The sequence below is a fragment of the Citrus sinensis genome, chromosome 8 (genome assembly GCF_022201045.2).
Source record: "Citrus sinensis cultivar Valencia sweet orange chromosome 8, DVS_A1.0, whole genome shotgun sequence".
Classification (NCBI taxonomy): Eukaryota; Viridiplantae; Streptophyta; class Magnoliopsida; order Sapindales; family Rutaceae; genus Citrus; species Citrus sinensis.
This window is the reverse complement of record NC_068563.1, coordinates 30,432,227-30,453,600: the sequence shown is the minus strand read 5'-3', so window position 1 is coordinate 30,453,600 and position 21,374 is coordinate 30,432,227. Positions and strand designations below refer to the sequence as shown.

General features: G+C 32.9%; 1 protein-coding gene and 1 long non-coding RNA gene across 4 annotated transcripts; one reads left to right on the top strand and one right to left on the bottom strand.

Moving 5' to 3' along the window:
• The first annotated feature begins 172 nt into the window (after positions 1 to 172).
• On the top strand, positions 173 to 20,749 carry LOC102618743 (beta-amyrin synthase-like). Of its 3 annotated transcripts, XM_052432366.1 has the most exons (13): positions 200 to 598; positions 749 to 920; positions 17,269 to 17,579; positions 17,688 to 17,772; positions 17,874 to 18,352; positions 18,449 to 18,568; positions 18,860 to 18,982; positions 19,078 to 19,176; positions 19,286 to 19,342; positions 19,695 to 20,063; positions 20,177 to 20,257; positions 20,352 to 20,435; positions 20,541 to 20,749. In XM_052432366.1, the coding sequence occupies exons 1-13, from the start codon at positions 392 to 394 to the stop codon at positions 20,667 to 20,669; spliced, it is 2,316 nt and encodes a 771-aa protein (XP_052288326.1). In that variant the 5' UTR covers positions 200 to 391; the 3' UTR covers positions 20,670 to 20,749. The 3 variants fall into 3 exon arrangements, with proteins under 3 accessions (XP_052288325.1, XP_052288326.1, XP_006488602.2); XM_052432365.1 differs by lacking the exons at positions 17,269 to 17,579; positions 17,688 to 17,772; positions 17,874 to 18,352; ... (6 more) ...; positions 20,352 to 20,435; positions 20,541 to 20,749 and adding exons at positions 1,313 to 1,397; positions 1,499 to 1,977; positions 2,098 to 2,217; ... (5 more) ...; positions 4,129 to 4,212; positions 4,321 to 4,551 and having other exon boundaries at positions 173 to 598; positions 749 to 1,231; XM_006488539.4 differs by lacking the exons at positions 200 to 598; positions 749 to 920 and adding an exon at positions 16,383 to 16,946 and having other exon boundaries at positions 17,097 to 17,579.
• LOC107178364 (uncharacterized) lies at positions 15,235 to 15,964 on the bottom strand. Its single transcript, XR_001509140.3, has 2 exons — positions 15,815 to 15,964; positions 15,235 to 15,733 (listed from the first exon to the last, which is right to left on the bottom strand). It is a non-coding gene; the product is annotated as an uncharacterized LOC107178364 (long non-coding RNA).
• Positions 20,750 to 21,374: the final 625 nt, after the last annotated feature.

The window sequence follows — 21,374 nt, the reverse complement described above, 5'->3', positions numbered from 1 at the left end:
AGATAGATTAAGTTGAGTAAATTAATCAAAGGTAATGGGGCGGGGCCGTATGTACGTGTAATATGACCGGATATTAAGAGTGTGTGTGTGTGTGTGTGTGTGTGGACAGACACATGTACACAATAATCACACATCATGTATATATCTAATTAAACCTTCTACCTATCTTGTTGCAGGAAGTAGAACTATATCTCTCTCTTCATCAACGATCAACATTCAACAGCTGAGAACAGCTAGCTAGCATAGAAGCGAGAGATATAAAGTTATCTTATGATTTACCAATTAATACATATACAGTTATACACGCACACACAATTAATATAGATCCATACACACACACACACACACACACACACACACATAATTGAAAGAAAGAAAGAAAGAAAGAAAGATGTGGAAGCTAAAGGTAGGAGAAGGAAATGGTGAGAAGGATGAGTCCATATACAGCACAAACAATTACGCAGGAAGGCAAATATGGGAATTTGATCCAGAAGCAGGAAGTGAAGAGGAGAGAGCTCAAGTGGAAGCTGCCCGTCTTCATTTCTACAATAATCGTGACCACTTGAAGCCTAGTGCTGATCTCCTCTGGCGAATGCAGGTCATGATCATCTCTACTCTACTCTTTAATTTAATTTGTACGTTAATTAATTTCACTATATGTACTAGTTTTTCTTTTCATTGGTCTCTCTCTACAGTCTTTAGTATTAGTTAATTAGCTAATATAGTTATTTAATATTAAATATTACAGTTTCTGAAGGAGAAAAAATTCAAACAGACAATCCCACAAGTAAAGATAAAGGTGGATGGTGACGAGGAGGAAATCACATACGAAACAGCTGCGACTACAGCATTGAGGAGAGGGGTTCGTTTCTTCTCGGCCTTGCAGTCGAGTGATGGACATTGGCCTGCTGAAAATGCAGGTCCCTTATTTTTCCAGCCACCCCTGGTAATGTGCTTGTACATAACTGGCCATCTTAACACTGTCTTCCCAGCTGAGTCTGAGCATCGCAAGGAAATCCTGCGTTACATCCACTACCATCAGAATGAAGATGGTGGCTGGGGATTGCACATCGAGGGCGCCAGCACCATGTTCTGCACCGCCCTTAACTACATTTGCTTGCGCATTCTTGGACAACCTCCTCATCACATCGCCTGTGCTACAGCTCGAAATTGGATACTAGACCGCGGTGGTGTCACGCTTATTCCTTCCTGGGGAAAGACTTGGCTTTCGGTGCGGTGTATTGCATTGTGTTTTTTTGTTAATTTAAAAAAAACTTATAATTACTTTCTTTCTTAATTAATTTCTTTGTAGATTCTTGGCGTTTTTGATTGGTCAGGATGCAACCCAATGCCTCCTGAATTTTGGATACTTCCTTCGTTCCTTCCTATGCACCCAGGTATCAATTAATTAAAATTTTAAATTATTCATCAGTTGAAACGTAATAATTAAGCTAAACACAGAGGCACAGTAGTAAATTAAAATAAAATTGTTGCGCAGGAAAAATGTGGTGCTATTGCCGGATGGTGTACATGCCAATGTCATATCTGTACGGGAAGAGATTTGTTGGAGCAATAACGCCTCTGGTTGTGGAATTGAGACAAGAGCTGTACCCGGAAGCAGAACCTTACCACAAAGTAAATTGGGGGAAAGTCCGTCATTTATGTGCGAAGGAGGACGCTTACTATCCCCATCCTTGGATACAAGACTTGATTTGGGACACTCTTTATGTATTCACGGAGCCTCTTCTTACTCGTTGGCCCTTCAACAAATTCATCAGAGAAAAGGCTCTTCAAGTAACAATGGACCACATTCACTACGAAGATCACAACAGTCGCTACATCACTATTGGATGTGTGGAAAAGGTGCTTTGCATGCTTGCCTGTTGGGTTGAACATCCTAATGGCGATTCTTTCAAGAAACATCTTGCTAGGATTCCAGATTACTTATGGGTTGCTGAGGATGGAATGAAGATGCAGGTACGTGTGTGTGTGTGTGTGTGTGTGTGTATATATATATATATTAATGAATGAAAGAATGACTACTAGCTGGCTACCTACTATAAACATATACGTTAATCTTAATGTACTGTACTGCAGAGTTTTGGAAGCCAAATGTGGGATACTGGATTTGCAATTCAAGCTTTGCTTGCAAGTAATCTCATTGACGAAATTGGACCCGTACTCAAGAGAGGTCACGAATTCATCAATGCGTCTCAGGCACGTACATATATATGAAAAACACAAGTCTACAACAACTATTATTTATTAATTTTAATTACTCATCGTACATATTCATGTAGATAGGATCCCGATCGCGTGACTTTGTTAAAGTTCACAAAAATTATTAAATCATATGACGCAATAATTTTTACCGACTTTAACAAATTCTAGGATTTTGAATTGAAACATTTCTATACATTATATATATATATATATTAATCATCAAGTGTTTAATTTGTGTCATTATTTGTGTGTGATTTAATTAATTCATCAATTAAAAAATTTCTTACAGGTTAAGGACAATCCTTCTGGCGACTTTAAGAGAATGTACCGCCATATTTCAAAAGGATCTTGGACTTTTTCAGATCAAGATCATGGATGGCAAGTTTCTGATTGCACTGCCGAAGGCTTAAAGGTATATATTTCATTTATTCTATATTTATCGCATTGTGCATTCGAATAATTGTCTCACCATGCATAAATCTTTCATGTTGATTATTTTACGTACAGTGCTGCCTGCTTTTGTCAATGATGCCAACAGAAATTGTAGGCGAGAAAATGGAACCTGAGCGGTTATATGATTCTGTCAATTTATTACTTTCACTACAGGTATGTTATGTATATAATTTTGCGTGTATGTTTGTAGATATATACAACAGTGACTCCGATATATATATATATATATATATATATATATATATAATTGATATACTTAATTTGCTGATTTATTGATTCCAGAGCAAAATTGGAGGTTTACCTGCCTGGGAGCCAGTAGGAGCTCACAAATGGTTGGAAGTAATGAATTAATGGAACGAATGAGTATATATTAATCCAATGGCCCCCTACACATGATGGGGCCCACCATGTGCAGAAAAGGCCACCAGCCTTTATCCGAACACTGTTCCAATCCGGGAGTCCTGAATTAGAACTCCCGGATCGGAGCAGTTCCCAATATATATATATATATATATATTAGTTTTCTAATTAGGGATCCATAACTTTAATAAAATCGAGAATTAACTAAAAGACAAAATAAACACAGATTCTAATGCATTGTATTTTGTTTTATAGTGTATTAAAATCTAAATATTTTTATCTTTTAGCTGATCTCTAACTTTAATAAAGTTAGTGATCCCTGATTGGAAAACTACTATATATATATATATATATATATATATATGAAGTCAATGATCAGTAGTAGAGTTGTTGTTTAATTAATAATTTGAATGTTGGTATATATGTATATATCAGCTGCTGAATCCGACAGAGTTTTTTGCGGACATAGTGATAGAACATGAGTACGTGGAGTGCACATCATCAGCAATACAAGCCTTAACTATGTTCAGCAAATTATATCCAGGACACAGGAAGAAAGAGATAGACAAGTTCATAGGGAAAGCCATTGGTTACTTGGAAGACGCACAAATGGCTGATGGCTCTTGGTACGGATGTTGGGGAGTTTGCTTCACTTACGGTACATGGTTTGCACTTGGTGGCCTTGCTGCCGCTGGCAAAACTTACACCAATTCTCCTACAGTTCGCAAAGCTGTTCATTTTCTTCTCAATTCACAAACACAAAATGGTGGCTGGGGTGAGAGCTTTCGTTCCTGCCCTCAGAAGGTACCATTTATTCGTTTTTATTATCAATTCCATCTTCACATATGAATTAGTGTGGGTGTGTGTATACAATTAAACTATTCATCTATTTTCACCCATCCTATGTGATCTTATAGAAATATATACCACTTGAGGGGAACCGATCCAATTTGGTGCAGACCGCTTGGGCTGTGATGGGTCTACTACATGCTGGACAGGTCAGTGTTAACTTAGTTTTTGCTTTTTGTTTTCATAATTTCTAATTAGATCCTATTAATTAATTAACTTAATTAATTTTTACCAATTACTTAGGCGGAAAGAGATCCAACCCCTCTTCACCGAGCAGCTAAGTTGCTAATCAATTCGCAACTCGAAGATGGTGATTTCCCCCAAGAGGTACTGTTATTTATATTATTAATATTAATCTCTCTCTTAACACGAATTAATTAAGCTGTAATATTACTTCTAGAAGTTAATTAATTAATGATGTTGATTTAATTACAGGAAATTACTGGAGTCTTTATGAGGAACTGCATGTTACACTACGCAGCTTATAGGAATATATATCCTTTGTGGGCTCTTGCTGAATACTGCAGAAAGCTAAAGGATCGCAAAATCCTCCATGGGTTTAGGGCCCCATGGGACTCCACCTCAAATGAGGTGAATTTTGAATAATTTTTTGAAATGAGGGAAAAATAATCTCTAAATTCTTAATGGGATAGGGTTTGGTTTTGTATTCCCCACTCCATTACATATAAATATTTTTTCTAATTTTTATTTAGTAGTTTTTATTTTATTAATTACAATGTTAGTTAATAAAATTTCTTTTTATTTTTACTTGATATAAATGGGTTATAATTAAAATAAATCCCTACAATATAATTTTTATTCAACCCTAAAATATTGTTATGTTTTCTTTTTTCTCTTAAGGTACTACTCTCTTCTAACATTTTTCAATTTTGATATCATTTCAAGATATTATTTCAAACATTTGAAGATTTTTAAATAATTTAAATACTTTAATGGTAATGATTTTTTTAAGTCTTTAATTTTTAATTTATTGAAATTAATAATCTATATCTATTATAGAATAAATAAATTGTGAATGATGTGGAAATGATTTCTTCATTCCGCACGTGAAGATTTCTCATCCACACCCTACCAAATTTATTGAGGAATAAAAACGAAATTTTTAATGGGGTGGGGACTGGGGTAGGCCTCCCCACCCCACCCCACCCCACCCCATTGTCATCCCTAGGAGGCTCTCATTACCTTCCATTTCCAACATTATTGATGTTTAACTCAAATATCATCAAACATAATATCATAACCAGCTCGATCAAGCCAATTTTTTTTTTCATTTATTACTAATTTGTATACTTTTTTCCCTGCAATGGCCGTTAATTAAACAATGTTGATGAATATGTATCTTTGAGTGGGAATAACAAGGTATATTATTAATTCATATCTTAATTCTTCATTTTTTTCTGGGGGATTTTCTGAGTAAATATTAGGTAAGTTTAAATATAAACCAAATTAATCTCTCCCCAAACTTTTTCTTCCCTTAAAATAATAAAATCTATGCCAGCAGTGCCCCGTGCATACTATGTGACTTGGATGTTTAGCATATGGATATAGGTTTAATTTTAATGGTTGAGAACAATAATTAATTGACAAATATTCACTCATCAACATGAAAATTGTATATGAATCAATACCCAGCTAAAAAAATGTTCCCCATTACCACAAGTTATCGAGTGCATATGAAAGAAGTGGTCGGTACGGAAGCTAAGTGCTGGTTTTCATGGACTTCCCTGATTTCTGATTGTTTTTTATTTTCCCCGTCTTAAGACGTGAGAATGAGATGAGGCGACTATTGTTAAGGTGTTGCCTACCTGTGCTCGTTTGGGAGCCGTCCATATCGGGCAGTGGATTCACTCCAATACTGAATCAAATGGGCGTTATGGAAAGGTTGTCTGTGGGGAATGATTGGTGAGGTATTTTAATCAATGCGGAATTAAGGTAATACCCAGAAAAAAATGCCGTTTCTCGGAATGCTATCTACAAAAATAATTTGCAGGAAAAAAAATCAAAATTACAAAAAAAAAAAGTTTAAAATTATCCCTAATCCGAACATGATCCAAATCCATTCTAATTTCGGATTTTATAAAAAAATTAATTCAATTCGTTTATAATTTGAACTCAATTCGATTGAACTCGAACAGAATTTTTTATTCGTTCTAGATTACATTTGGATTGAATTAAAAGTCCAAGTAACTTTTTTCCTAACTTGATTAATTCAAAATTTGATCATATTGATCCGAACCCAAATTCGCTCACACTAATGTTGCGTTTACTAAACTGGAATAAGAATGGACAGGAATGAGAATGTGTTGGAATGAGAATAGGGAATGGGAATCAAAATAAACTGTTTACTTGAACTTCAGGAATCGAAATAGGAATGAGTTGGATTGTCATTAATGTGTTTACTTTGTCTTGGAATCGGAATCGGAATGAGTTAGATTGTAACAAATTACTAAAAAGTACTTAATGATTATTGTCATAATAATTATTAACTAATATATTAATTAATTGTAAAAATTTTAATTAATTAATTATAATAACTATATTAACAATTATTATAAAAATATATTAACTAATAATATTAATATTAATATTAATTACTTAATTAAAATAATATATTAATTATTGTGATTATTTATTCAAAAATTATGATTATTAATAATTATTGTTAATAATAAATCAATATATTAATTAGTAGTAATAATTATATAATTTATTTAATCAATAATATTAATTATATTAATTATAATATATGAATTAATTATAATAATATATTAATTATTGTGATTATTTATTCAGGAAAAATAATTATTAATATATTATTGTTAATAATATATTAATATATTAATTAATAGTAATAATTATATTAATTCATTAATAATAATATATAAATTAATTATATTAATAATTATTATAATAATATATTAATTAATTAAAACAACAATAATAATAAATTAATTATTGTGATTATTTATTCAAAAATAATAATAATTATTAATAATATGTTAATATATTAATTAATAGTAATAATTAATTAATTAACTATAATTATAATATAGTTATTGTGATTATTTATTCAAGAACTATAATTTTTAATAATTATAGTTAATAATATATTTATATATTAATTAATCATAATATATTAATTAATTAATTATAATAGTATATTAATTAATTATAAAAGAGGACAAAGTGAGCATTTTTAATTTTGGGGAGGACAAAATGATCAAATCCTGTAATGTGTGACTCATTCCCACCTCCTCCATGAGAATCAATCTCTCATTCCCCATTCCCAAATAGTGGTGGACCCCACCATTTTGATTCTAATTCTTGCTCCATATTTGTGAAGTAAACGTCATCAATCATTCCGATTCTGGATTCTGATTCCCCAATTCAAGAAGTAAACACACCATAATAGTTATAAGATGATATTAAGGGTTAAATTTTATTTTGTGCCAATATTTATAGAACAATCATCAAATAACCCTCGTATATTTTGGAAGTGATCATTCTAGACCTAAATAGTTACATAAAATCATTTCTAGGGTAAAAAGAGAAGAATATTGATTTATTATTTATCTTTTAATTTTTTTCCCTCTTCTTTGGAATGCACAACAATGTTGTGTTTACACAAGATTATGTTACTGAAGAAAATGAAAAAGAAATAGTTCTTGCCTTTCTAGGAAATTATCAAATTTTTTATTTACATTTTGTTTTGGATATATATGCTATGTTTACATACTGAAGTAGAAGTGAAGGGTGTGAATTCCTTCAACTATAGTGTTTATTTACATATTTTAAGGGAAGGGTGGGAGTCCTACTCCTATAGGGGGAAGTGAGAATGAGAATCCACTCCCACCTCTTCATCTTTTACCCTTAATTATATTTAATAAAATAAAATAAAAATATCATATTTATTTAAATAATATTATTATATAAAATAAAATAATAATATTAAACTTATTTTAATATAATACTATTATATTCATAATGATCAATGATATTACTATTTACTATTTTTATTTGAAAATATAATATTATTATATTTATTTAAAAATAACAGTACTATATTTATTTAATATTAATAATTAATAATAATAAATAGTTTGTTCTATGGAAATATTAATTTTGTACTATATTATTAATGATAATGTTTCATTTGTATTTCTCTTATCAATAATTTTTAATTTACATAATTAAAATTAAAATTACAAAAAAATTGTGATTTACATAATTAAAAATATTATTAATTATTATTAATTTACAAGTATAATAAAATACATATTTTGTTTTTTAAATATATTTTTTATTAATTGTGTAATTAAAAACTAAAATCCTTTAAATAAGAGTACAATTATAATTTGAAATCATTTACTGCCAATCCAAGATAAAGTAAATCCATAAATTAGATTATGATTCCGATTTGATACTCTCATTCTAGTATAAGTAAATAATTTACTCCTACTCGCCCACTACACTTTGAATCTCAAAATTTCCACTTCTCAAAATTCCCACTATAATCTAAAATGTAAGAATGCTACCATAGTTTCTGTTAGATTGCGCATGCCTTCAATTTGGTGTTGGTCATTATATTGCTTAAATTTTTTATTTATAACTTTACCCTTGAAACACAAGAATCAGAATTTAGCATGCCATTAATTTGTAACACAAGAATCAGAATTGCTTTGGGCACAGCCCGGGCTGTTGAGTAAGTGAATCCATGCACTGCCTAATTTTAAAGTACAGGGTGTGTTTTTCTTGTGCTTAATAAAGTGAACATATCGAATGGTGCTTTGGATCCATGTAGTTTAATTTGTGTTATACATGTTTCAATTACGAAGCCTGTGAGTTAATACAACAGATACTTTCTTCACAGTCTTCCTATCAAAGTTTGTCTTAAACTAATTATTTTAATGACATTTTCGTATTCAGGTATCTGCACGAAGTTTGTTCACCATCATTAGAGCACAAGAACATCAAGTCATCTAATATACTGCTTGACCTTGAACTCAATCCTCATCTCTCCGACTATGGCTTGGCAAGCTTCCATCAGGTTACTCTTCCTTGAGATCCAAGATATCTTCTTATCTTACTGCAAACATAGTTGATGAAATCGATATTCTAGTATGATCAGGCACCAGATGTAAAATATTATCTTAGCCGCATGCAGAAACAGGCTTTAGTTATGTTATATATGTTGATGTCAAAATCCAGATGAGTTGGTTAGTGACTCGATCTCAGATACCTGCATCAGCATTAAATTTGTTTGGTGGGAAGCTGATGGTTGATCTCCAAGAAGATCCTCCGACTATGAGCAGAATATTCATGAGCAGATAACATTCAAGCTGAATGATCAGCAAGTACGTACCTGAAATTACAAAGAATGATTAGAGGTGCCGGAAGTTTTTCCGGTGTAAACCCTCCAACGCTCAAATCGGTTATCGGGTTTATAAGAAAAACCAAACATGTCATTTCTAGTTTTTATGAATAAATAACTTAAGTAAATGTAATAAAAAAATAAAATAAAAATTAAGAAAAAATGTTCCCTCCCTTGGCGTGATTTTCTTGGGATTTTTATAAACAACCCACACCCACGACCTTAGATCATGACAATAACCATTAATTGATCAAATTCGCGCCCTGATTTGTCGGAGGAGGTTTGTAGCGGTTTATTTTAACTGAGCATTGATTCCTAGTTATCACCTAGTCGATGTCATCTACTCAAGCTCATACCACCTGGTCGAGGTGGTCGGCTCAACCATTTGCTCACTTTTACTTGAAGGAGATCATGATCACCCTATTTAATTCCCCAAACAATATATGTGCAGTAAAATAGCACCACTAATCAGTTATGCTCGGGAAGAAGCATTTTTAATTTTCTCTTTATTTTTTATTTTTTTAATTAAGCGTACAAGCCAAAACCTCGGAGTTGGATACAGTGCACCAGAGTGCACGAGGCCATCAGCGTATACAGTGAAGAGTGATGTTTGCAGTTTTGGGGTGGTGATGTTGGAGTTATTGACAGGACGGATGAATGACAGGTGCATGTGTTGGGATAATATGCTCTTTAAAAGCATATGTGTTTATTTAATTGTAATAAATAATTTTTCTGATTAATAAAATAAATGAGGTATTTTATTCAAATATCTTAATTGCATTTATATTTGTATTAAAGTCCATTTAATCATATTATATGTATTTATGTGATCACCATGTGGATTCACAGAACACATAAATACAAGTTATCTTATGATTAAATAAATTTAGTTCACAGTTGATAAATAAAGTTGGGCACTTTATTTAGGTATAGACTGTAATAAATTCATTGAATGATTTGTCTTAATCATGTATGAATTTATTGATGTAGTACGACTACATTGAACAGGATCACATATGAGATTTAATTAACTTTGTAATAACTGTCAGACTTATTAAATCTCATAAGCGTTGATTTTACTGGAATCTTAATCTTGAGTTAATTATGATTTCATGATTGTAATTGTTATTCCATTTGAGTTACCAATGGGCACGACACAGCCTTGTGGTCAAGATTACCCGGTATCTTGGCGGGAGCAATTATGAGTATTGGAGTTATGGATTAACAATATAGAATTTGTACAACACATCTCTTGATGGGTTTTCGGCACTTGATCATAGAATTCTCTGGCCAGAGTGTGTCAATATATTTAGTATGTTGAAAATGATCATTAGAGAAAACCAGTAAGGATCAAGGAATAAGATGTTATTAAATTGATTGGACAGTTGAGATATCAATTTAATTAACGATGTGGTACAAAGGATTGTGCAGTAAAGAAATCAATGTGGATTGGGACGAATTATTATTCGATCATACAATTATGGAAGTCAGTTCCAATCTTTTAGTGGAGTAGATTTGGAATTAAATAATTGGGCTAGTTTAATTACATGCCTAATTATTGTAGCAACTATTGTATGTTCTCAAATGATCCCCGGGTTAGCTCATTTAATTGACTGCACCACTACTGGACTAATAAGTAAGATAACTAGCTATTTGGGTCAAAAGCCTAAATATATCATTTAGTGAGAGACTCCATTTAATTAGCTTTTGTATAAGGGGCCTTATGTTATTTTACAAGGTGGGTCCCCTATTGAAAAAGAAAATAACGTGAGTTTTATTTAGAGCATTATTTGGAGCCTAGGGTTTTCACTAAAGGGTGATATAAAAGGCTTATTTTTCCCTTAAAAAAAATAGAGAAGCCACTTTATACAGATCAGAGAAAAAGATTTTTCTCTCGATTGTTGAGAGAAAAATTTTCTCGTGCTAGTTGCTTTGGTAGTGATAAAGGCGCCCACACGTCAAGTGCAGATCGAACCTGAGTCATAACCTGGAAGATCATTGGAGACTGTTCGTGATCTAACAAGCGTGGTGGTGACGGATCGTGATCTAACAGGAGTGGTGGTGGCGGATCGTGATCTAGGAGCCTAAAACACTTCAGCGGAAAAAGCCAACTCGGATTTTCAAGGTACGATTTCTAGATTACGTATTCCTATATATTATATGAGAGCGGTCCTTAAAAGGTTTTATAAAATTTTAAAAACCTAATTTTTCCCCAACAGTATGTTCATACAAATTCTTCAATCGCCAGTCTATGGCACTCTCTTAACAGTTAATTTTTCTCGTTTCCCAGCCGAGAAAGATTTGAGAGAAATGTCACAGAAATGAAAATTCTAAAATTATTGTACTGTATTTTTTAATGCTGTTTGTCTTTGCAGGCATCAATGTTTTTTTTTTTTTTAATTTATAAAACAAGCTAGCTACATATCCAATGATAATGAGAGCTAAGTTTTTGAAATTAAATGAAGATCATGTACCATTTTTATATGTTTTAACTATTCTTTTAATTAATAAAATAAGTAGTTTTTGTTTGGTTTGTATTTTAATTTGTTTGTTTTCATTTTTAAGAGGGATGAGCTTCATTACTTTTTTTTTGTGATTACTTGTTATGTTCTTTTTTTTTAAAAAATAAAATCCTTCCTCACACCATCGAGATTAATTTACGTGAAAAAAATTACTAATTAAGCCGTACGGCATGGGGGTGGGTAAATTCAATGTCTGGATTAGCATAAGCATATAGCCTGAATTGAATGTTCAACCGGCCTTCTAGGCAAGTACGTACCGTCCTTTTTCAATTTCCCCTGTTTTCTTTATTTCTTTGTTGTTTTATTTATTTATTCTTCTTAGAATTAGGTTTATTACAGCTTTTTAAATAGAGTTTATTTAAATAGAGCTTTTGTTAGTAAAGATTTTACAAATAAAGCTTTTACCAAAAAAAAAATTTAATTGTTTGGTTGTTAATAAGATCTTTTATTAAAAATTTATGAAATTATTTTTTTAATCAAGTTTTTTAAAGTTATGTAATGAAATAATAAAACAAGATTGTTAAATAAGAAGTGAATATTTTAGATGTTTTAACATTTTTAAAAAAAATTTCAACCTCTATTCTCAAAAGCCTAAAATTTGATGTTTTGCTGATAGAGACAAAATAACTTATTTAAACTTCAAAAACTCTTTTAGAAAAACAATCAAATAACAATAAAAATTATTATAAGAGTTTATGGATTAAATAAGCATCTATAGTCATTAAATAAGCTATAACAAACAGACACTTAATCGAATCTATTGATTCAACACCTTTGAACTAAACCTAATCACTTGGGAAAATTTTGACCGCCTGATTATATTATATAATTTATTAACACTTGTTTTAAATAGTATTCTTGATTCCTTGTCTATTAGTTTTAGTCTCCAATTCGGTTTTTCTTATGCAAACTCTTTTAATTATTTTTTTTAATGAACTTTCTTAGTTCACTTTCAAGCACTTGTCTTAAAGACTCAGTCCACATTTCATAAACACGAGGGATTGTTAAAACTTACCTTAAATACTATTACTAAATTATTACCTATCAATTTAAACTTTGATCGAATATTTTTTTAACATGATATATTAAATTAAAAAAGGAAAAAAAAGGCCGTATAATATATGGTATAAGTTGTGTAGAAGAAATAGTTTGTCTTTTGAGGAAAAAAATAATATTATTATTGTTATTATAACAAAACTTGTTTTATGTAATTTTTCATTCCCCTTTAATGGGGTAGCGGTGAGAATATAATAAACGTAATTAAGGTTTATTTTTCACTTAAAACTTGTTATGAATGAATCGAACACATCTCACATGTACTTAATTACAATTCAATTAGAACATACCAATTGAATATTTAATTTAATTTGTTGCCAATGTTTCGTGTCAAATAATTATATATATACGAATTTTTGTAGCTAGATTTACACATATTGCTTATTAGTTTCACCATGCATGCACGAGTGCTTAACAATTAATGTCACCAGGTTTGTTTAGATAACTTACAAGTTAAAACAATTAATTAAATCAAGAAAAGAACCAATGTTGCTTCATTAAAAAAACAACTAAATATGCATTCACCTAACTCTGTTTGTTTGAGGGAGACTTGACTGCCATCGAGTCTTGAGTCTTGACAGAAAACACGAAAAGGAAGGAATAATTGGGGGAATAACATAGCTTTTAGTTATTAAATTTCCAAAGGTGGGGGTTTAATTGCTTTTGAAGTAAGATCAGAGAAAATTCCATGCAGCAAATATAAATAAACTAAAACAAGCTCGACGGACATTCAATCTTTTGAAGTAACATCGAAGAAACTCCATGCTGCAATAAATAAACTAAACAAAGCTCGATGGACATTCAATCTGGGTGGACTTTGACTGACCGGCGACGGTAGAAAGTTATTAGGCGATGGTTTCGCATTTTAATAAATTAAAATTATGAAACTTTCTGTTTGTGAAACACGAGACAAGCTTGCTTTCAACTTAGTGAAACACGGGTCACGAGGCAAGCTTGCTTTTAAAGTTGTGCTTTTATATGTCTGTGATCGAGACTTTTGGAAAGTACATGGCAAATACCTACTAATGTATAATAATTTATAGCAAAAGTCATTTGATTTTCTTTTTCTTTCACATTACTTACATTCAACACGGTTTGCTAATTCATAAGAAATTGGAATTTGATAGCGAGATATGCCAGTTCTCACTCTTTAATGAAAATTGAAAGCTTTGTTTTTAATTCATTTTGAAGTAATTAGTTAATCAGCTTAATTTTTATATCCAAATCGTGTCTTATATCTTCTTAACTTTCCTAATCAAACTGTAAAGCAAGGGCTGATTAGAAGATAAGGTTTTTTCTTTTTTTTTTCCCTTTTCTTTTCAGAAAAAAAAATGAGTGGACAACATCTAATAGGCTAGAGAGAAGAAGAAAAAAAAAAATTGTTGGCATGTCGCACAAAGTTAAAGATGAGGTAGAATTTCAAGATTCCAAGAAAGATGAAATAGAAAAAGTTTTAGTGATTGTTGCTTGGTATGTTGCCCAAAAGAGACGCAACGCAGGCAACCACAAAAAGATCATGCGAAAGAAGTTTTATCTGATTACGGCTTCCTTTTTTTTTTTTTTGAATACTGTTTATACAGGACTGTAGGTATTACAATTAATATTTACACACAGATTCTACAATTGGGACCTTCATCGTGGCATGTACTCCTCTGAAGCGCTGCCCAAATTCTTCAAACCCTCTCAAATATTCGAGGGCTGTCCACTCTACTCACATTTCGTGAGGAATAGACTGGCTCCACTCAATTATGTGATAATTGAGGAAGGATTGTAAATAAGCCCCATAAATGCTTTTATGGAAGCTCGAACCCTTGCACTCATTATTCTAAGTGCAAGGACTCTCCCACTGGACCAAAGGCCCATTGGTTCTGATTACGGCTTCCTAATTGTGAAGACTTTGATACTTTCTTGCTGGCGTTTCTTGTCACTTTCTATTATTAATCACTTTGTCCATGAATTAATTAGATTAACACACAGCTACAAAGTATAATTAAAGATAAGTATTCGTTTTTCTCTTTCTTTTTGTTGATAATTAATGTTTAATAATACGCATGGATGGATTGTATTATCATCTGCTATTAGAACGTGAAACTCTCAGGCTCACTCATGATGAAAACGTACGAAAAAGGATATATAAATAAATATATTTATGAATGTCACTAAGTTCAAAGATAAAAAAAAAAAAAACAGATAGATTAAGTTGAGTAAAATAATTGAAGGGAATGTATGTACTTGTAATGTGACCGGATATTCAGTGTGCGTGTGTGTATGGACAGACACACATGTACACAATAATCACACATCATCCCCTCGTGCCCCTTGTCAACAAAAAGCAACCACTTTCAGAACTTTAAAACAAGAAAAGGGATTCCAGTAATCTAATCATAAAACCCAACTTGCCTTGAATAGATTTATTTGGTTCAACAACTACACGGTGCCCACTAATCACAATGGGTGAAGCATAAAACATGAATACAGACAAATACCATATATTAAAAGAAAATTCGAATGCAAAGATGTTTTATGGACTTCCCCTCGTCCTGGAAGAGTGAATCTAGCCACAAACTAAAGATGCCAAAGCAAGCCTCATTGCATCAGTATTCCCTCGCCCGTAAAAAAATTTGACACTGAAGGTTGATCAAATACCAGATACAATTACATTAACATGGGAATGCATCTTCCAATCAATGACTACCTCATTCCTTGTCTAACATTTAGCATATCCGTGGTACAGGGAAAGAAATCACAAACTGAAATTAATAAAGAAACGGAGATCTCAACAACAAATTCAATCGTCTCTCGATATTGTGAGCAAAATCATCCAAAACCAACTAATCAACTTCTCCCACACAGCCATTGTTTCTGCGATAATCAGGAACTACACCATCAACAAAATGCAGTCAAGATTTATTACAATATCTATAGACAACAAAGACACTCACATGCTAAGAATTCATACCCAATGCTTCAATTCTTTCAAATTCCGCACCGTCTGAGCAAAATGTCCTCGTCACTGAACAGCTAAATCATCTCAATCAACACTAGTAATAACCAAATAATCCATACCCCACTATGCAATTGCCTCAGAAAAATTCGTGGGCTCCCCAAAGTGCAAGTGGTGGAGGAGCAAGCGACTTCTTCACATTGCAAATCTTATCATTTCCGATCAATCTAACCTAATTAACACACATTCCAAATCCCTATTAACACAGCCACAATTTGATAAATCCGAATTATTACCTGGAATCGTGAGTACAGGTATCGCCCAAGATCAAAATTATGTCCGTAAAAAGTGCCCGTCTCGCCGACAGACCAGCGCTCCCCTAAATTAGGGCACTTGCCCTGTTCACAAAATGTGTGAAGCTTTGACTCGCCCAATTTCTACTTCCTCCGATGAAGGAATCGCCTCTGGAAATCGATTCCTTCATCCGTCTGGCTTTGCCTTGCCGGGGGCTTCTTTCTATTATCACTTTAACTTCGTAAATTCTTTAAACTTCCTTCTACATAACAGTCATCGCTTGTTTTCAAATGGAAGTAACTCACCTTTTCGTAACTCACTTATCCGGTAAACTATGTTGCAAACGTGGTCGTCTCCGAAACGTTCGATCTGTTGCCTTAAATCCAACGGTCACATTGCCTAAAGACAAAAACTGTGGTACCCACAGTTGCAACGCAGGTGAGTCCATATATATATATATATCTTGTTGCAGGAAGTAGAAATATATCTCTCTCTTCATCAACGATCAACATTCAACAGCTGAGAACAGCTAGCTAACATAGAAGCGAGAGATATAAAGTTATCTTATGATTTACCAATTAATACATATACAGTTATACACACACACACACACACACATATAATTGAAAGAAAGAAAGAAAGAAAGATGTGGAAGCTAAAGGTAGGAGAAGGAAATGGTGAGAAGGATGCGTACACATACAGCACAAACAATTACGCAGGAAGGCAAATATGGCAATTTGATCCAGAAGCAGGAAGTGATGAGGAGAGAGCTCAAGTGGAAGCTGCCCGTCTTCATTTCTACAATAATCGTGACCACTTGAAGCCTAGTGCCGATCTCCTCTGGCGAATGCAGGTCATGATCATCTCTACTCTACTCTTTAATTTAATTTGTACGTTAATTAATTTCACTATATGTACTAGTTTTTCTTTTCATTGGTCTCTCTCTACAGTCTTTAGTATTAGTTAATTAGCTAATATAGTTAATTAATATTAAATATTACAGTTTCTGAAGGAGAAAAAATTCAAACAAACAATCCCACAAGTAAAGATAAAGGTGGATGGTGACGAGGAGGAAATCACATACGAAAGAGCTGCAACTACAGCATTGAGGAGAGGGGTTCGTTTCTTCTCGGCCTTGCAGGCGAGTGATGGACATTGGCCTGCGGAAAATGCAGGTCCCTTATTTTTCCTGCCACCCCTGGTAATGTGCTTGTACATAACTGGCCATCTTAACACTGTCTTCCCAGCTGAGTCTGAGCATCGCAAGGAAATCCTGCGTTACATCCACTACCATCAGAATGAAGATGGTGGCTGGGGGTTACACATCGAGGGCCACAGCACCATGTTCTGCACCGCCCTTAACTACATTTGCTTGCGCATTCTTGGACAACCTCCTCATCACATCGCCTGTGCTACAGCTCGAAATTGGATACTAGACCGCGGTGGTGTCACGCTCATTCCTTCCTGGGGAAAGATTTGGCTTTCGGTGCGATGTATTGTATTTTGTGTGTGTGTGTGTGTGTTTGTGTGTTTTTTTTAATTAAAAAAAGAAAAAAGAAAATTATAATTACTTTCTTTCTTAATTTCTTTGTAGATTCTTGGCGTTTTTGATTGGTCAGGATGCAACCCAATGCCTCCTGAATTTTGGATACTTCCTTCGTTTCTTCCTATGCACCCAGGTATCAATTAATTAAAATTTTAAATTATTCATCAGTTGAAACGTAATAATTAAACTAAATACAGAGACACAGTAGTAAATTAAAATAAAATTGTTGCGCAGGAAAAATGTGGTGCTATTGCCGGATGGTGTACATGCCAATGTCATATCTATACGGGAAGAGATTTGTTGGAGCAATAACGCCTCTGGTTGTGGAATTGAGACAAGAGCTGTACCCGGAAGTAGAACCTTACCATAAAGTAAATTGGGGGAAAGCCCGTCATTTATGTGCGAAGGAGGACGCTTACTATCCCCATCCTTGGATACAAGACTTGATTTGGGACACTCTTTATGTATTCACGGAGCCTCTTCTTACTCGTTGGCCTTTCAGCAAATTCATCAGGGAACAGGCTCTTCAAGTAACAATGGACCACATTCACTACGAAGATTACAACAGTCGCTACATCACTATTGGATGTGTGGAAAAGGTGCTTTGCATGCTTGCCTGTTGGGTTGAACGTCCTAATGGCGATTCTTTCAAGAAACATCTTGCTAGGATTCCAGATTACTTATGGGTTGCTGAGGATGGAATGAAGATGCAGGTTTGTATATATATATATATAAATGAATGAATGAATGACTACTAGCTGGCTACCTACTATATACATATACGTTAATCTTAATGTACTGTACTACAGAGCTTTGGAAGCCAACAGTGGGATACTGGATTTGCAATTCAAGCTTTGCTTGCAAGTAATCTCATTGACGAAATTGGACCCGTACTCAAGAGAGGTCACGAATTCATCAATGCGTCTCAGGCACGTACATATATATGAAAAACACAAGTCTACAACAACTATTATTTATTAATTTTAATTACTCATCGTACATATTCATGTACATAGGATCCCGATCGCGTGACTTTGTTAAAGTTCACAAAAATTATTAAATCATATGACGCAATAATTTTTACCGACTTTAACAAATTCTTGGATTTTGAATTGAAACATTTCTATACATTATATATATATATTAATCATCAAGTGTTTAATTTGTGTCATTATTTGTGTGTGATTTAATTAATTCATCAATTAAAAAATTTCTTACAGGTTAAGGACAATCCTTCTGGCGACTTTAAGAGAATGTACCGCCATATTTCAAAAGGATCTTGGACTTTTTCAGATCAAGATCATGGATGGCAAGTTTCTGATTGCACTGCCGAAGGCTTAAAGGTATATATTTCATTTATTCTATATTTATCGCATTGTGCATTCGAATAATTGTCTCACCATGCATAAATCTTTCATGTTGATTGTTTTACGTACAGTGCTGCCTGCTTTTGTCAATGATGCCAACAGAAATTGTAGGCGAGAAAATGGAACCTGAGCGGTTATATGATTCTGTCAATATATTACTTTCACTACAGGTATGTTATGTATATAATTTTGCGTGTATGTTTGTAGATATATACAACAGTGACTCCAATATATATATATATAATTGATATACTGAATTTGCTGATTTATTGATTCCAGAGCAAAATTGGAGGTTTACCTGCCTGGGAGCCAGTAGGAGCTCACAAATGGTTGGAAGTAAGGAATTAATGGAACGAATGAGTATATATTAATCCAATGGCCCCTACACATGATGGGGCCCATCATGTGCAGAAAAGGCCAATATATATATATATAGTAGTTTTCTAATCAGAGATTCATGACTTTAATAAAGTCGGAAATTAGCTAAAAGATAAAATAAAGAAAGACTCCAATACACTGTATTTTATTTTGTAATATATTAAAATATATTTTTTTTGTCTTTTAGCTGATCCCTAACTTTAATAAAGTTAAAGATCCCTCATTGAAAAACTAATATATATATATATGATCAGTGGTAGAATTGTTGTTTAATTAATAATTTGAATGTTGGTATATATGTATATATCAGCTGCTGAATCCGACAGAGTTTTTTGCGGACATAGTGATAGAACATGAGTACGTGGAGTGCACATCATCAGCAATACAAGCCTTAACTATGTTCAGCAAATTATATCCAGGACACAGGAAGAAAGAGATAGACAAGTTCATAGGGAAAGCCATTGGTTACTTGGAAGACGCACAAATGGCTGATGGCTCTTGGTACGGATGTTGGGGAGTTTGCTTCACTTACGGTACATGGTTTGCACTTGGTGGCCTTGCTGCCGCTGGCAAAACTTACACCAATTCTCCTACCGTTCGCAAAGCTGTTCATTTTCTTCTCAATTCACAAACACAAAATGGTGGCTGGGGTGAGAGCTTTCGTTCCTGCCCTCAGAAGGTACCATTTATTCGTTTTTATTATCAATTCCATCTTCACATATGAATTAGTGTGGGTGTGTGTATACAATTAAACTATTCATCTATTTTCACCCATCCTATGTGATCTTATAGAAATATATACCACTTGAGGGGAACCGATCCAATTTGGTGCAGACCGCTTGGGCTATGATGGGTCTACTACATGCTGGACAGGTCAGTGTTAACTTAGTTTTTGCTTTTTGTTTTCATAATTTCTAATTAGATCCTATTAATTAATTAACTTAATCAATTTGTATTAATTACTTAGGCGGACAGAGATCCAACCCCTCTTCACCGAGCAGCCAAGTTGCTAATCAATTCTCAACTCGAACATGGTGATTTCCCCCAAGAGGTACTGTTATACATATTATTAATATTAATCTCTCTCTTAACACGAATTAGTTAAGATTTAGTATTACTTCTAGAAGTTAATTAATTAATGATATTGATTTTACAGGAAATTACTGGAGTCTTTAATAAGAACTGCATGTTACACTACGCAACTTATAGAAATATATATCCTTTGTGGGCTCTTGCTGAATACTGCAGAAGGCTAAAGGATCGCAAAACCACTCTATGGGTTTAGGCCCCATGGGGCTTCACCCCAAATGAGGTGAATTTTGAATACTTTTTTTTTTGGAATAAAGAAAAAGTAATCTCTAAATTTTTTAATGGAGTGAGATTTAGTTTTGTACACCCCATCCCCGCCGCAATCCTATTACATATAATTTTGTACACCCCACCCCCACCCCAATCCCATTACATATAATTTTTTTAATTTTTTTTTATCAATTACAATGTTAGTTAATAAATTTTCTTTTTATTTTTACTTGATATAAATGAGATATAATTAAAAAAAATCTTATAATATAATTTTTATTCAAACTCTAAAACATTGTTCTGCTGAATATCGCAAAATGCTTCCATTACCTTCCATTTCCAACATTACTGATGTTTAACTCAAATATCATCAAACATAACATCATAACCAGCTCGATCAAACTATTCTTTTTTTTTTTCATTTATTACTAATCTGTATACTTTTTTCTTTTTTTCCCTGCAATGGCCGTTAATTAAATAACGTTGATGAATATGTATCTTTGAGTGGGAATAACAAGATATATTATTAATTCATATCTTAATTCTTCATTTTTTTTGGGGGATTTTCTGAGTAAATATTAGGTAAGTTTAAATATAAACCAAATTAATCTCTCCCCAACTTTTTCTTCCCTTAAAATAATAAAATCTATGGCAGCGGTGCCCCGTACATATTATGTTTCTTGGATGTTTA

Bases quoted from the DNA above. Each gene is read 5' to 3' on its own strand.
- LOC102618743 (XM_052432365.1), top strand. From the start codon at position 392: ATGTGGAAGCTAAAGGTAGGAGAAGGAAATGGTGAGAAGGATGAGTCC. The intron at 1,232-1,312 runs GTGCGGTGTATT...ATTTCTTTGTAG, and splicing joins GGGGAAAGACTTGGCTTTCG to ATTCTTGGCGTTTTTGATTG. The intron at 3,841-3,953 runs GTACCATTTATT...GTGATCTTATAG, and splicing joins TTCGTTCCTGCCCTCAGAAG to AAATATATACCACTTGAGGG.